General features: G+C 57.5%; 1 protein-coding gene across 3 annotated transcripts; it reads left to right on the forward strand.

The window, feature by feature from the left end:
• Nucleotides 1-4,296: 4,296 nt before the first annotated feature.
• Nucleotides 4,297-13,353, forward strand: SYTL1 (synaptotagmin like 1). 3 transcript variants are annotated; one of them, XM_047792809.1, is made up of 15 exons: nt 4,297-4,458; nt 6,613-6,841; nt 8,390-8,538; nt 8,762-8,834; nt 8,917-8,962; nt 9,424-9,496; nt 9,747-9,850; nt 9,997-10,110; nt 10,345-10,511; nt 10,802-10,898; nt 11,239-11,397; nt 11,658-11,736; nt 11,846-11,945; nt 12,733-12,938; nt 13,122-13,353. In XM_047792809.1, exons 2-15 carry the CDS (start codon nt 6,651-6,653, stop codon nt 13,259-13,261), a joined length of 1,698 nt encoding a protein of 565 aa, XP_047648765.1. In that variant the 5' UTR covers nt 4,297-4,458; nt 6,613-6,650; the 3' UTR covers nt 13,262-13,353. The 3 variants fall into 3 exon arrangements, with proteins under 3 accessions (XP_047648765.1, XP_047648766.1, XP_047648764.1); XM_047792808.1 differs by lacking the exon at nt 4,297-4,458 and adding an exon at nt 5,453-5,633; XM_047792810.1 differs by lacking the exons at nt 4,297-4,458; nt 12,733-12,938; nt 13,122-13,353 and adding exons at nt 4,479-5,633; nt 12,039-12,726.
• The last annotated feature ends 117 nt before the right edge of the window (nt 13,354-13,470 follow it).

The following is a 13,470-nucleotide window of genomic DNA, read 5'->3' on the forward strand; positions in this document are numbered from 1 at the left end:
TCCTTGGCTTTCCACCTGCTGAGGTTGTGCCCGTCCTCCTCAAGGCCCCGCTTAAACGCCGCTTCCTAGGTGAAGTCTTTCCTAATGTTGCCCTGTGCAAGGTATCACTTTAGCTGAGCTAGCGAAGGATTTGATCTCTGAATCCTGAGCCCTTTCCATTCACCCCGAGGGTGGCCTTGAGGACAGCTCTAGCTGTGGCCCTCAGGGCCCTGCTTCAGATGTCAGCTCATCCCAGACCCTGCAGTGCTCTGATTTCCAAGCCTGGGGCTTCTCCAGGGCCAGGCAGAGGTGCCCCTTCCCCTCTTCAGAGCAATTCCAATTTCAGGTCTGTTTTGCATGTTGGGGTCCACCTGAGTGTTGGTTAGAGGAGGGGGATAAGTTCCAGTACAGAGCACAACCATGGCAAAAAGGCTAGAAAAGTTTTAAGGCCTGCTTTCATCCAGCAGAACTCTTCTTTTCTTTTTTAAATTTTTAAATTTTCTTCCTTCCTTCCTTCCTTCCTTCCTTCCTTTCTTCCTTTCTTTCTTTTTTTTGGAGTTCCTGTGGTAGCTTAGTGGTAACAAGCCTGACTGGTATCCATGAAGACTTGGGTTCGATACCTGGCCCCGCTCAGTGGATTAAGGGTCTGGCGTTGCCATGAGCTGTGGTGTAGGTCACAGACGCAGCTCAGATTGTTGTGGCTGTGGTGTAGGCCTCCAGCTGCAACTCCAGTTTGACCCCCAGCCTGGGAACTTCCATATGCCTCAGGTGCAGCCCTAAAAAGACCAAAAAAAAAAAAAAAAAAAAAAATCCAAAAAAAAAAAAGCCACTCACTGAGTGGCTGTAAGAAGCAAACAAAATAGTGTCCAGGAGTTCCCCTCACAAGCTCAGTGGTAACGAGCCCAACTAGTATCCATGAGGACGTGGGTTCAAACCCTCACCTCGCTCAGTGCATTGAGGATCCAGCATTCCCGTGAGCTCTTGTGTAGGATGCAAACTCTGCTTGGATCTGGCGTTGCTGTGGCTGTGGCATAGACCGGCAGCTGTAGCTCCAATTTGACCCCTGGCCCAGGAACTTCTATATGCCATGGGTACAGCCAAAAAAAAGAGATGCAAAAGAAAAGTAGCACAGGGAGGTGCCGTGGTCTGCTCAAGGTCACAGAGGTCGAAAGAGCAGAACGCTGTTCAGTCCCAGCAGCCAGGGTCTGGAGGCTCCCCTCAGAACCACCCCATGAGCTGGCCCGGCTGGAGCACACGAGGCACGTAGGGAAGGGCTGTGACGGCCAAGAAGGGAGAATGGACACTGGAGGCAAGAAAAAGGAAACGCTCCTTAAAACAGTTCTGTGAGATGGCTGCTGTTGACCCTGTGTTGTAAAGGAGGAGAGAGTGAGTGAGGCTTACAGAAATTGTCATTGATCCAAGGCCACGGGGGACTGTGGCAGAGCCAGAATTTTAACCCAGATCTGGGGCCTCTTCACTGTGGAGTTGCCTGGAGACCAGCTGCAGTGCAGCAGGGTGGAGCCCCCCAGAGCGGTGGCTGCCGGTGGGGAAGGCATTCTGCAGCTGAGGAGCAGGGAGTGGGAATGGCCCCAGGTGATAAAGGGACTGGAAGCAGAGCCTGCAGGTAGGGCTCTAAGGATGTGGGAGACGGGACTAGAGGACTAGTCAGAGACAGTCCTGAGGTCTGGGCTGAGGGCTAGGCAGCCCAAAGGAGGATGGACTGTCTTGGGAGGTGATGAGACTCCTGTCAGTGAGAGCATAAGGGAGGCTGGGCTGGTTGCAAACAGATTAATAAATCTGGTCAGAGGTGCGTCTGGTTGTCTGCTGGCACCTTTCGAGGCTGAGGAATGCTGGATAAAATTGGGTGCTGAGTAGGCCCTCTGATGGCTGTGTAATAAAGGGCTGGAGGAGTGCTGGATGTGGAGGCCCGAAGACAGGGAGGAGGAGGCTTCCAGAAGAGGCTGGCAGGGACAGAAACCTGGGCAGTGGGAGAGCAGGGGAGATGGGAAAGCCTCTGGAGGGAGGAGGGGGCAGTCCGGTGAGTGGCAGCAAGGATAAGAGGGTCTGGAGGCCAGGACACTGGGGCTGCTGTTCACAGAAGTGGAAATGTGGGCCTAGGTTGCAGGTGAGGAGGATACAGAGGAGTGCAGGTTGGGAAGACAGCAGGAGGTGGGTGGAAATATCGGAGTCCAGGAAAGTCATAGATGTCAGGACAGGAGATCAGAAAAAGGAAGAGAGTTTAGAAGCCAGAAGAGGGAGCTCCCATTGTGGCTCAGTGGTAACAAACCTGACTAGTATCCTTAAGGACATGGGCTTGATCCCTGGCCTCGCTCAGTGGGTTAAGGATCCAGCATTGCCGTGAGCTGTGGTGTAGGTTGCAGACGAAGCTCAGATCTGGTGTTGCTGTGGCTGTAACGTAGGCCTGCAGCTGTAGCTCTGATTCAACCCCTAGCCTGGGAAACTCCATATGCCTTGCACTAAAAAAGCAAAAAAAAAAAAAAAGAAGCCAAAAGAAAAAACAGTGAGGTTTGTTGCCTTCCAGAAGTAAGAGCTGAGGTGGAGGGGTTAAAGAAGCATCCTTGGGAGGAACCAGGACAATGATGGGAAGGGTGGCAATGCTGTTGGCCACTCCTCTCCCATTCTGGGAGACTTGAAAAGAGCTGGCAGGTGTCACAAGTAACCACTCCCACAGTGGACACTCAATGGATATGTATATACAAATGCACATATAGCAGTTGCCTGGTGGCTCAGCAGATTAAAGCTCTGTCTCTGTCACTGCTATGGCTTGGGTCACTGCTGTGGTGCAGGTTCAATCCCTAGCCCAGGAATTTCTGCATGCCTCAGGTGCAGCCAAAAAAAAAAAAAAAAAATTGCTTATCTATGTATGTATATATATATATATATTTTTTTTTTTTTTTTTGCTTTTTAGGGCCACACCTGCAGCATATGGACATTCCCAGGCTAGGGGTCTAATCAGAGCTGCAGCTGCCAGCCTACCCCACAGCCATAGCCACACAGAATCCGAGCCACATCTGCAACCTACACCACAGTTCATGGCAACGCTGGATCTTTAACCCACTGATCGAGGTCAGGGATCGAGCCCGCAACCTCATGGTTCCTAGTCAGATTCATTTCCACTGACCCACTACGGGAACTCCTGCATATCTGTATTTATTAAGGGCCTGTAGGGATCTCACTGAACTGTAGTGAGAACTGAGGAGGGATTATTACCTCCATTTAATAGATGAGGAGAAAGAGGCTCAGAAAATAAGATTGACTTGCAAAAGATAAATGAGGAAGGCTGGACCTTGGGCTGGGGGTGGGGGAGGCCCCTCAGGTGCTCTAAGTGGTCGTAGCATTTGGGTCCCGGTTCCAACCAGCAGAGGAGGAGTGGGGTTTCATTTAGAATCGACTCCTCTGCCACCTCCTCTCCTGGGGGTCTTTGAGGTGCCCTCTGATCTTTAAGCCATGGCAGAGATGGGGCAGGACAGGCAGGGTGGAACAACGTAGACCTGGTCAGGGGGAGCCAGAAGCTTTGGTGTGGCCTGGACTCATGGTCCCAGAAGCAGGTGTAGTCTGGGGCCCACCCTATTTTCAGGGTGGGGCAGAACCTGGAAGCAGAATGGGAGAGGCTCAGAGGGGCTCCCCACAGGCAGAGGGAGGGCATGGGAGCCTCACTTTGGCCCTGGAAGAGTCCAGGCCTCCTCGAACGGAGGGGGCCCAGGGTGGCAGGGGTGACAGAAAGCAGCTCTGCTGTGGCCAGCACTTCCTGGGAGGCATTTGTGGACATGGAGAGGCAGCGGCTATCAGAAGGGACTCTGCTGGCCAGGGCACACCGGGTACCTTCCACATTCCAGCTGTGCCAAGCACTTTCATTTCCCTTGGAGGCTCTTCACACTCTGCTGCCCGCAGTTTGCATAGGAGGAAATCGCAGCTCAGAATGTTTAGGAGACCTGCTGAAGGTCACACAGTGGCAGAGCAGGGACTACTCAGGGTTGCCAGACTGCAGTCTGCGATCCTTCCACTACGCTGGTTCTCAGAAAGGTTTCTAAGTTTGCTTTCAAAAAGCAAGTTTCTATCAACTCCTTAGCAGGCGGTGGGGGGGGGGGCGCTGTCACCCATTCTACAGATGGGGCAGCCAAGGCTCTGAGGGCTTGGGGCCAGCTCTGGTTACAGCATTCACGGAGTAAGTCTGCAGTGGAGCCAGGGCCAAGCCCCAGCCATCTTCCCACCCACCAAATCTGCTCTAGGTTTGCAAAACTCAAACTCAAGCCCCTGGGCAAACAGGGAATCCAGGCCCGGTTTTGCATCAGGCCCTGTGAGAAGGTGTTTCCTCCTCCCCAGTGGGGCAGCCACTCTGCTGGGCCGCTGGTTGAGTCAGCCTTAGTCCCTCACTGCTCTTCTGCTCCCTGAAACTCAGCTGCCAGGGGACCCGGGGCTGCTCTACAAAGCCGTCCCCTCCATACTGGACCCCTACAGGTAATACACCTCGAGGTGGGGGTCCCCGGCCAGTGTCCTGAGGAGCAGGCACTGCCACCTGGAATCCTGAGCACCCTCCAGGACCTTGGGATGGGGCAGGTGGCGTGTGTCTGGGGCTGGAATAGCCAGCCAGACCCTTATACGGACCAACGGGTCAGTCCGATGTGTTGAAACAGAGTGGAGAGGACCAGATACCGGATTCTGCCTCTGGAACCAGAGGGGACTGCAGGGAGCAGGGTGCTGCTGGGGCTCCTGGGCTCAGAAACCCACAGCCCAGCCTGAAGAGACCTGAGGTCAAGGGCAGGGTCAGTTCTGCGAAATGTTCCTCCGCCTCTACACACACACACACACACACACACACACACACACACACACACACAGTGGCCACCTTGGCACCAGAGTTCACATCGCAACACACAGCCCAGTCACACACACACACCTGCACACACACCACACAATGCTGCCACCCAGAAATTCACTGAACATGCCATACAGGTGACAGTCACCCATGCAGCACCACACTGTGACATGACTCACAGACACATAAGTAGTGACACTACATTCACGCCCACAAAATATACAGGCTCACAGACCCCGCAGGGCACAGACAAGCCCGCCAAACGGAGACTCACAGCGTCACAAGGTAACACAGGGGCAGCCACACAGGCTCCCCCACCAGGCCACAAAGGCGCCCCAAACAGTGCATCTGCAACACCCAGGACCTGCACCCAGGAGATGTTCAAGAAATAGTGTTACCATTGACAGGCATTTCCACAGCGTCGTCCATGACACCCGAGAGACACCCACACCTCCACCTCCCCAGGCGAGGGTGGGGCGGCCGGGGGCGAGGGCTCACCGGACTGGCTCGCTGACTCAGCCAGGAGGGCACAGAGCGCAGGCGGGCGGCAGGCGGCGGGCACAGGCCAGGACCTGCCTGCTGAGCGTCCTCTTCCCACCCCAGCCCTGCCCGCTGCCCCGGGTGGGAGGGGACTGGAGGGGCGGGAGGAGAGGAGAGACCGCCCAGTGGGCTCAGGCCACGGCTCTGCCCACGGCCCAGTCACGGGCCCCTTGCCACGTCCACACGCCCCTCAGGGCTGGGCAAATGTTTTCCTTCCGGAATCACCGTGGTACCTGGTCTGCTTTGCAGCACTTGGCCTCCACTGCTGAGACCCCAGGCAGGTCCCCGGTCGTGGGAACACATGTAGCCAGAGCAGAGGGGCCCAGGGGCTCCAGGCCAGGGGGCAGGGCTGGCAGCGGGGGCATGCGTGGGCCTCAGTGGGAATGGGTGCAGTGGTTACCTCCGGGGGAGGAAGTTGGGCTGTGGGCTGGGGAGGAGGTTGCCTCAGACAGGAAGGCCGAGTGGGCCAGGGCAGGGTGGAGGCGAAGGGTGGAGAGAATGGACTCAGGCTGAGAGATTCCCGGGGGGCTGGGGGTGAGCAGTTATGTGTGTGCCTGGGGCGTCTGGCTGTGTGTTTGTGTGTGTGCATTTCCTGTGTGGGCGTATGTGTCGGGTATTTCTGCATTTATCTCGTCCAACTTTTACCAACCATCTGTTGTGTGCAAAGCTCTGGCTTTGGGGGTGAGGCCCTGTTCCTACCTTCAAGGAGCTCACGATCCAGTTTAGGGGATGCAGTATGTGTGTGCAAAAGTCTGCGTGATTTGTATATATGTAGGGACCTGTCTTTGTCCCTAGGCTTATTCTTGGGCAGGTGGACCCATCTGTGGGTCCGTGTCTCCCTTGTGTGCACTTGCCTGTGTGCGGGTGTATAGATGTGTCAGGTGCATCTCTTGGTCAGGACACATGGGTAGGAGCCTTTATGGGAGACCAGCTGTGAGTAGGCCTGTTCTTGTACAAGTGTCAGTGTGTTTGTGTGTATGTGACCAGGTGTGCTCACCGTGGATAACTGTTATCTACATGTATCCGTGTGTGTGCCCGTATGTCTCTGTATATGTCTTCAAGTGTGTCCTTAAGATGTCCCTGGGCCTCGGTTTGCACGTGTCCATGAGTGCATCTCATGCCACCTTGATCCCAGCTTTCCTGGGCTTATACCCTGCCTACGAGGGGGGTGGCTATTTGGGCAGAAAAGGGCATTTCACTCCAGGATGTGCACTGTATATGGGCAGGACTTGATCTGACCCTTGGTCTGCCCCCAGGGAGCCACGTGTGCCCAGCGGGGGCACCGCCCCAGCTGATGCCCCAGAGGGGCTACCCATCTCAAGAGGGGCTCCAGGTCCTGCCTGGCCTCCTCATGGCATGTGAGACAGAGCCTGAGGCTGATGGGTTACTGGACCTCAGCTTCCTGACGGAGGAGGAACAGGAAGCCATTGCTGAGGTCCTGAAGCGAGATGCCCACCTACGGCAGCTGGAGGAGGGACGGGTCAGGTAAGGCAGAGCCGGGGAGCTGAGGAGGAAGGGGCCGCAGGTACTGGGGGCTTGGGTGGCCTCCACCCTGCCACCTACCAGTATGCAGCCTGAAACCTTTCTATCTGGGTAGGTCTTGGTTTGGCTCCCTGGTCCCCTCAGCCCTTGGCCAATTTGGCTCATCACCTCTCTTAGGTGGCTGCACCAGTCCCCTTGCCAGCCTCCCTGGCTCCAGGCTCACCCTTTCCAGTCCACCTGCCATGCTGCAGCTGGAGCGCTCCAGATCTGCCCTTAATATCCTCTCCTGAAACCTCCCACGGTTCCTCAGCATCTCCTGTCAAGAGCAAGCTCCTCAACACAGCCCACAAACCTCCCTGGTTGGTCCCTGCTAGCCTCTCTATCTCATCTGCCACTAGTGAGCCCCACCTCCTGACACACATACACAAAATGTCCACTTCAGCACTCGGGTCCCTGAATTCCCTCTTCACTTTTTTTTTTCCTTTGGGTCTCTTTTTTTTTGTCTTTATAGGGCCACACCCATGGCATGTGGAGGTTCTCAGGCTAGGGGTCTCATCAGAGCTGTTGCTGCCAGCCTACACCACAGCCACAGCAATGAGGGATCCAAGCCGTGTCTGCGACCTACACCACAGCTCACGGCAACGCCGGATCCTTAACCCACTGAGCCAGGCCAGGGATCGAACCTACAACCTCATGGTTCCTAGTCAGATTCATTTCCGCTGTGCCACAATGGTAACTCCCCCTCTCCACTTCTATACTGTTCCTCCTTCCTTGAAGAGCATAGTGGCCGAGAAGCATGGGACTTACAAGTAGTGACTGGGGACAGACAGATAACCTCCTAGCTTGTAATCTTGGGCCTCCCCAGCACCATTCTCCTCATCTGTAAAATGGGGCGAAAGAGCCCTACCTTTTAACATTAGGAAAGATTATACACAGTCAATTAATGAATAATAATTATTCTTTTTCTCTACCTGAGAACTCCAATTGGTACTTTAAGAAGCAATTCAGGGAATTCCCATCGTGGCTCAGCAGTAACAAATATGACTAGTATCCATGAGGATGCGGGTTTGATCCCTGGCCTTGCTCAGTGGGTTTACGAATCCGGCATTGCCATGAGCTGTGGTATAGGTCGCAGAGGTAGCTCAGGTTCCATGTTGCTGTGGTTGTCATGTAGGCCGGCAGCTACAGCTCCAATTCGAGATTCGACCCCTAGCCTGGGAACTTCCATATGCTGTGGATGGGACCCTAAAAAGATCAAGGGGAAAAAAAAGAAAAAGACGAAGAAGCAATTCAAATGTCTCCTCCTCTAGGAAGCCCTCCAGTATTCTTACAGGCAAAGCTGACCCTCTCACTTACATCATGGCTCATACTCACCATAGTGCACTTGTCTATTCCTGACTCAGTCTTCTCACCAACCTAAGCTCTTCCAAAGCAGGAATCAAGTCTGATTTGCTGTTGTATCCCTGGCCCCAGGTACAGGGCCTGGCAGAGTGGGTGGCAAGAATGTTGATTGCATGAGTGGTGATAACCACGCCCTCCCCCATCCTTCAGAAAGCTCCGGGCATCGCTGGAAGACCCTGGGCAGCTGAAGATCCTAACAGGGGACTGGTTCCAGGAAGCACGCTCCCAGAGGCACCACCACACCCACCTGGGTTCTGACCTAGTCCGAGCCTCCATCCGCAGAAAGAAGGGCTCCAGGGGTGAGATGAGATCCCCAGAGTGGGGCAGGTCCCATGGAGTTCAGGGCAGTGGGTGTATGTGAACAAGGAAAGAGGGCCCCTTGTTTCAGTTCCAGTTGCCCCTCGTACAGTGTGACTTTGGGTGGGCACCACCCCTCCATGGGCTACGGGGAGGTGGGTGGGCATCTCCAAGGGTCAGACCTCCTGAGAACCGGGGTTCATGGAACTTCTCACTTGGGCGCAGGAGACCAGGCTCAGGGCAGCAATGGGGAGGCTGAAGCTGCTGGGAAAGAGACCGAAGAGGCGCTGGAGCCCAGGTGAGGAGGCATGGCAGGGAGTAGAGGGTGCCTGCCAGTCACCTGGGTCCCATTCCTGACAACCACCTCTCCCTCCTCTCAGGCTCCCCATAGACAAGGCCCCCCAAGAGAGTCTCAGCGAGGCTGAGGTGAGTAATGAGTGACTGAATGGGCTAAAGCATGAAGGTACAGGGTCCCTGGAGTGAAGGTGGCCTGGTTGCGGAAAGCCCCCAGCCTGAGAATCAGATGGCCCTGGTCTGGGCCTCTGTCATCCTCCTCTGTCAAATGGATGTGGGCCCAGGCTTTAAAGGGAATTCTGAATCTGGTTATTAGGGGTAGCATGGGGACTGAGCTGGGCGAGGCCCAACTCAGATGCTATCGTCCCCCATCAATGAGACCCTGGGAGTCAGGCAGGGCAGGCCCTGAAGGGTGCAGGAGTGTGACATACAGGCTAGACCGCTCCTGCAGCTGGCTGCCAGCTCTGCCCTGAGGACTGTGCAAAAGCCGAAGCTGGAGTAGCCAACTGGAGCCTCTGACCTCTGACCCCAACATAACCTTTGACCCTTTCCCATTAGCCCCCACTGTGACTTTTTCCCCTTGCTTCTTTCAGGGGCCTGATTTCCCCTCACCATATGTCCCCACTAAGGCATCAGATAATGAAGAGGAGCCCCCGGCCCAGGAAGGTGAGTGGGAAGCTGTGTGCTGTGAGCGCAGAGAGGTGGCGGGAATCAGAGGCGGCTCTAAGTGATCCCCACCACCTGTGTTCCCCTCCCTCCTCCCGCATGGGGTGGGGGGGCGGGTAGGTGTGGTCTCCGCGGGCGACTCCAGGGCAGCACTGGGGCCCAAACAGGGTTGGAAACCGGTCCCTCCAAATTTGCTCAGGGGCGGGGCAGACAGGGGAGGAGCTCGCTAAGTAGTTTGTGCCCCTCCCAGCGCCGGGGCCGGCGGACGTTCTGGTCCCAGCCGCGGAGGAGGCGGACCCGGAGCCAAAGCCGCCGTCGGGGGCGGAGGAGGAGCCGCAGCCCAGGCCTGCTCAGGTAGGCGGGAACGGCCCGTGGCTGCTCTCAAGACCCGGAGCGGACTCCGGGTGGGGAGTGCCGCTGCTCTGAGGCTGCGAGCGGTAGCAGGAGGGGCGGAGTGGGGGACGGGGATAGGGGGCCCCCCTCACTTCCCCCCTCCTCAGACCCAGGAGGCGTCCGAGATCCTGGAGAATGGGGAGGAGGCCCCGGGGCCCGACCCCTCACTGGACCGTATGCTCAGCAGCAGCTCCTCCATGTCCAGCCTCAACTCCTCCACGGTGAGGGGGTGAGGGAGGAGGCCTGGGGTCGTGGGGGGGGAATCCTCCCCTCCCCGTACCCGGACGCGTAGCCCCGGTGTGACCCCTCCGCACCCCTCAGACCTGCCACTCCAGCCCCCAGGCAAGCTGCTTCACTTTATCCCCCGGACCATTTGAAACCCACCGCGCTACCCCTTCCCCAGCCCCGATGTGAGCCCCGCAGCCCGCCCTAACCTCCCCACCCTCTGCCTGCAGCTGAGCGGCAGCCAGATGAGCCTGTCGGGGGAGGCGGAGGCGGCGGCAGTGCAGGTGCGCGGCTCCGTGCACTTCGCGCTGCACTACGAGCCTGGCGCCGCGGAGCTGCGCGTGCACGTGATCCAGTGCCAGGGCCTGGCCGCCGCCCGCCGCCGCCGCTCAGACCCGTGAGTGCCAGACCTGGACGAGGCGGGACGCGAGGGAGCCGCTCTCATTGCCCAACCCCACCGCTTTTCTTGGCCTCAGTTTCCTCATCTTCAAAATGGGAATGGCGTTCTGGGGAGGCGCGGGGGCTGGGTGAGACCACTGCTGCGAAGCGTTGCACGAGGCCAGGCACGCGAAGCTGCGTTCCAGGCCGTGACTGGGGAAGCCCCGGAACTGGGGCGTAGGCTCTGGAAGGGGCTGCTAGGGTATAGGGGCCCCCCTTTACCTCCGGTCCTCACCTCCCCCGCTCCAGCTACGTCAAAAGCTACCTCCTCCCGGATAAGCAGAGCAAGCGCAAGACGACAGTGAAGAAACGGAATCTGAACCCGATCTTCAACGAAACTCTTCGGGTGAGGCTGCGACTACGTGGCGGCCCCGCATTAATGCACTGGACGCCCCTTCCTGCTGAGGCCTAGTGGCAGGGGCAGCCATGGCATCGTTACTGCTGGTCGCTCCAATCCTCCATTCTGCGGGAGGAAGGGCAGGGAGGCCCTCGCTTTCAAGCGCTTCTCCACCACGTCCGTCTAGAGGCGGGCATGGCGCTGGTCCAGACCCCTCTAATGCTCTCCAGGGCTCCCCAGGATTCCTTCCGGCTAGGAAAGTGCTAGGATAAGCCCCAACCAACACTGTCGCAGCCCTGAGGCGGGGGCCATCGGCGCTGTTCCATTAAAGTGCACGTCCTGTCCCCAGTACTCTGTCCCGCAGGCTGAGCTCCAGGGCCGTGTGTTGAGCCTATCCGTGTGGCACCGCGAAAGCCTGGGTCGCAACATCTTTCTGGGCGAAGTAGAAGTGCCCCTGGACACGTGGAACTGGGACTCCGAGCCCACCTGGCTCCCCCTGCAGCCCAGGGTGAGCAGCTGGCCCGCGTGGGGGGACCCGTGGCACAGATCTCTCTCAGCCCGGAAACTTCACCGGCCCACCGCAAAGATCTGGTCCCCGGCGGCCGATTCTGTTGGGGCGCCCAGATTCCTCAAGCCCTTCTCTTGGGCTCCGCCCCCAAAGGCCCCGCCCCGATAGGCACGCCCCATCGGTGTCTGGAGACTCCACCCCTTTACGGTCCCTTTCCCTGGGACCTTGTCCCCACCCCCTGACAACCCCACCTCTCGCAGGTCCCGCCGTCTCCCGATGCCCTTCCCAGCCGCGGGCTGCTCTCTCTGTCCCTCAAGTACATCCCCGCCGGCTCCGAGGGTGAGTGACCGCCCGCGAGTGGCCAAATTGGAGGGCTTTGACAGGCGGGCAACCCGCAAGGGTGGGGGGCTCTGTCCTTGGGGCAGGGCCTGATCCAAGCTTCTCGCAGGTGCAGGACTGCCTCCCAGCGGGGAGCTGCACTTCTGGGTGAAGGAGGCTCAGGACCTTGTGCCTCTGCGCTCAGGATCTCTGGATACTTACATACAATGGTGAGGGGCATAGGGGCATCGGACCTCCCTTTTCCCTTCCTGTCTCCTGTAGTGGAGCTCCCGCCTTCTAATCACCCACCCTTGGTTCCTCAGCACTGAACAGAGGTGGAGGGGACTGCTTGAGAAAGGTCTGGGGTCAGGAAAGTTCAGGACGCCTTTGAGGAGCTGCATTTCAGTGACGGGCATCTATAGGACTTGTTGAAGAGCTGAGGCTGAGACCTGGGAGATCCCAGGGGCCCGTCCATGGAAGACCTGGAAAGCCAGGCTGTGGGGCTTGGTCCTGAACATGCAGTTTAGCGGTTTTCAAAGTAAGCTGGGAAGGAATTCTAGAGATGCCTCCTGGTGATGCCCTTCCCTCAGAGAGTGAAACGGAGGTAGGTGGATGAGGTTCTGAGTTTGCAGCCCTGATTCAACCAGGGACATTGTTTTTCTTTTAGGTTTTGTACTTCTGAACAATACTTTGTCTTGTGGAAAGAGCGCCAAGGCTTTAAAAAGTTTGGAAACTATGTCTGGGGGGGCAGCAAAGGTTATGGGGCTGTGAAGTAGCAGCATCGCATTTCAGAGACATTACTCTGGGGTCCTGTGAATGGGAGTTGTAACATTCAAAGGCCAGAGATCTGAGAAAAGGCTGGTACAAAGGCCCAGCGTAGCAAGGTTTTAGCCCAGACCTCAGGCAGGAGCCAAAGGACATGGACATTGTGAGGGAGGATAGGTAAGACCTGGTCACTGGTTGGTTCCAGGGAGTGTGAGGGAGTGGCCACTTGATGCCAGCCTGCCTCCCCCACAGCTCTGTGCTGCCTGATGACAGCCGGGCCAGCCGCCAGCGGACTAGGGTGGTGCGTCGCAGCCTCAACCCCATGTTCAATCACACCATGGTTTATGATGGCTTCGAGCCTGCTGACCTGCGCCAGGCCTGTGCTGAGCTCTCCCTGTGGGACCATGGGACCCTGGCCAGTCGCCAACTGGGGGGTACACGCCTCAGCCTGGGCACCGGTGAGTGGGGCAGAACCCTGAGGGGACCTGATAGCAGGGTGGCACATCTCTGCCCTTTCCTGAGCTCTGGTGTCCACTGAGAACTGGAGGGGATGTTGCATTATCTGGGACCAGGAGGATGTTCCTTGAGACCCGGGCTGGCCAGTGTGACCGTGCCTTCCACCCCTGCCCGCCCACATCTAGGCAGCAGCTACGGGCTCCAGGTGCCCTGGATGGACTCCACGCCTGAGGAGAAGCAGCTGTGGCAGACGCTCCTGGAGCGGCCGTGCGAGTGGGTGGACGGCCTTCTGCCCCTCAGAACCAACCTGGCCCCCAGGACTTAGCTGCCCTACAAGCCCTACAAAACCCCTCTCTCTGGACCCCCATCTCAGGGCCTGCCCTTGGCTAAAGTCAATAAAGTCTGTTCTGAGGGCAACAAGGGGCTGATGTCTGCCAGGGAGCAGGGTGGGTGGGGGAGACAGGAAAGTGAAAGAGACCAGATGAAGGTGTTTTGGTCCCAGAACTCCTCCCCATACTTCAGAAATTGCCAAAG

This window comes from Phacochoerus africanus, chromosome 8, assembly GCF_016906955.1.
Source record: "Phacochoerus africanus isolate WHEZ1 chromosome 8, ROS_Pafr_v1, whole genome shotgun sequence".
Lineage (NCBI taxonomy): Eukaryota > Metazoa > Chordata > Mammalia > Artiodactyla > Suidae > Phacochoerus > Phacochoerus africanus.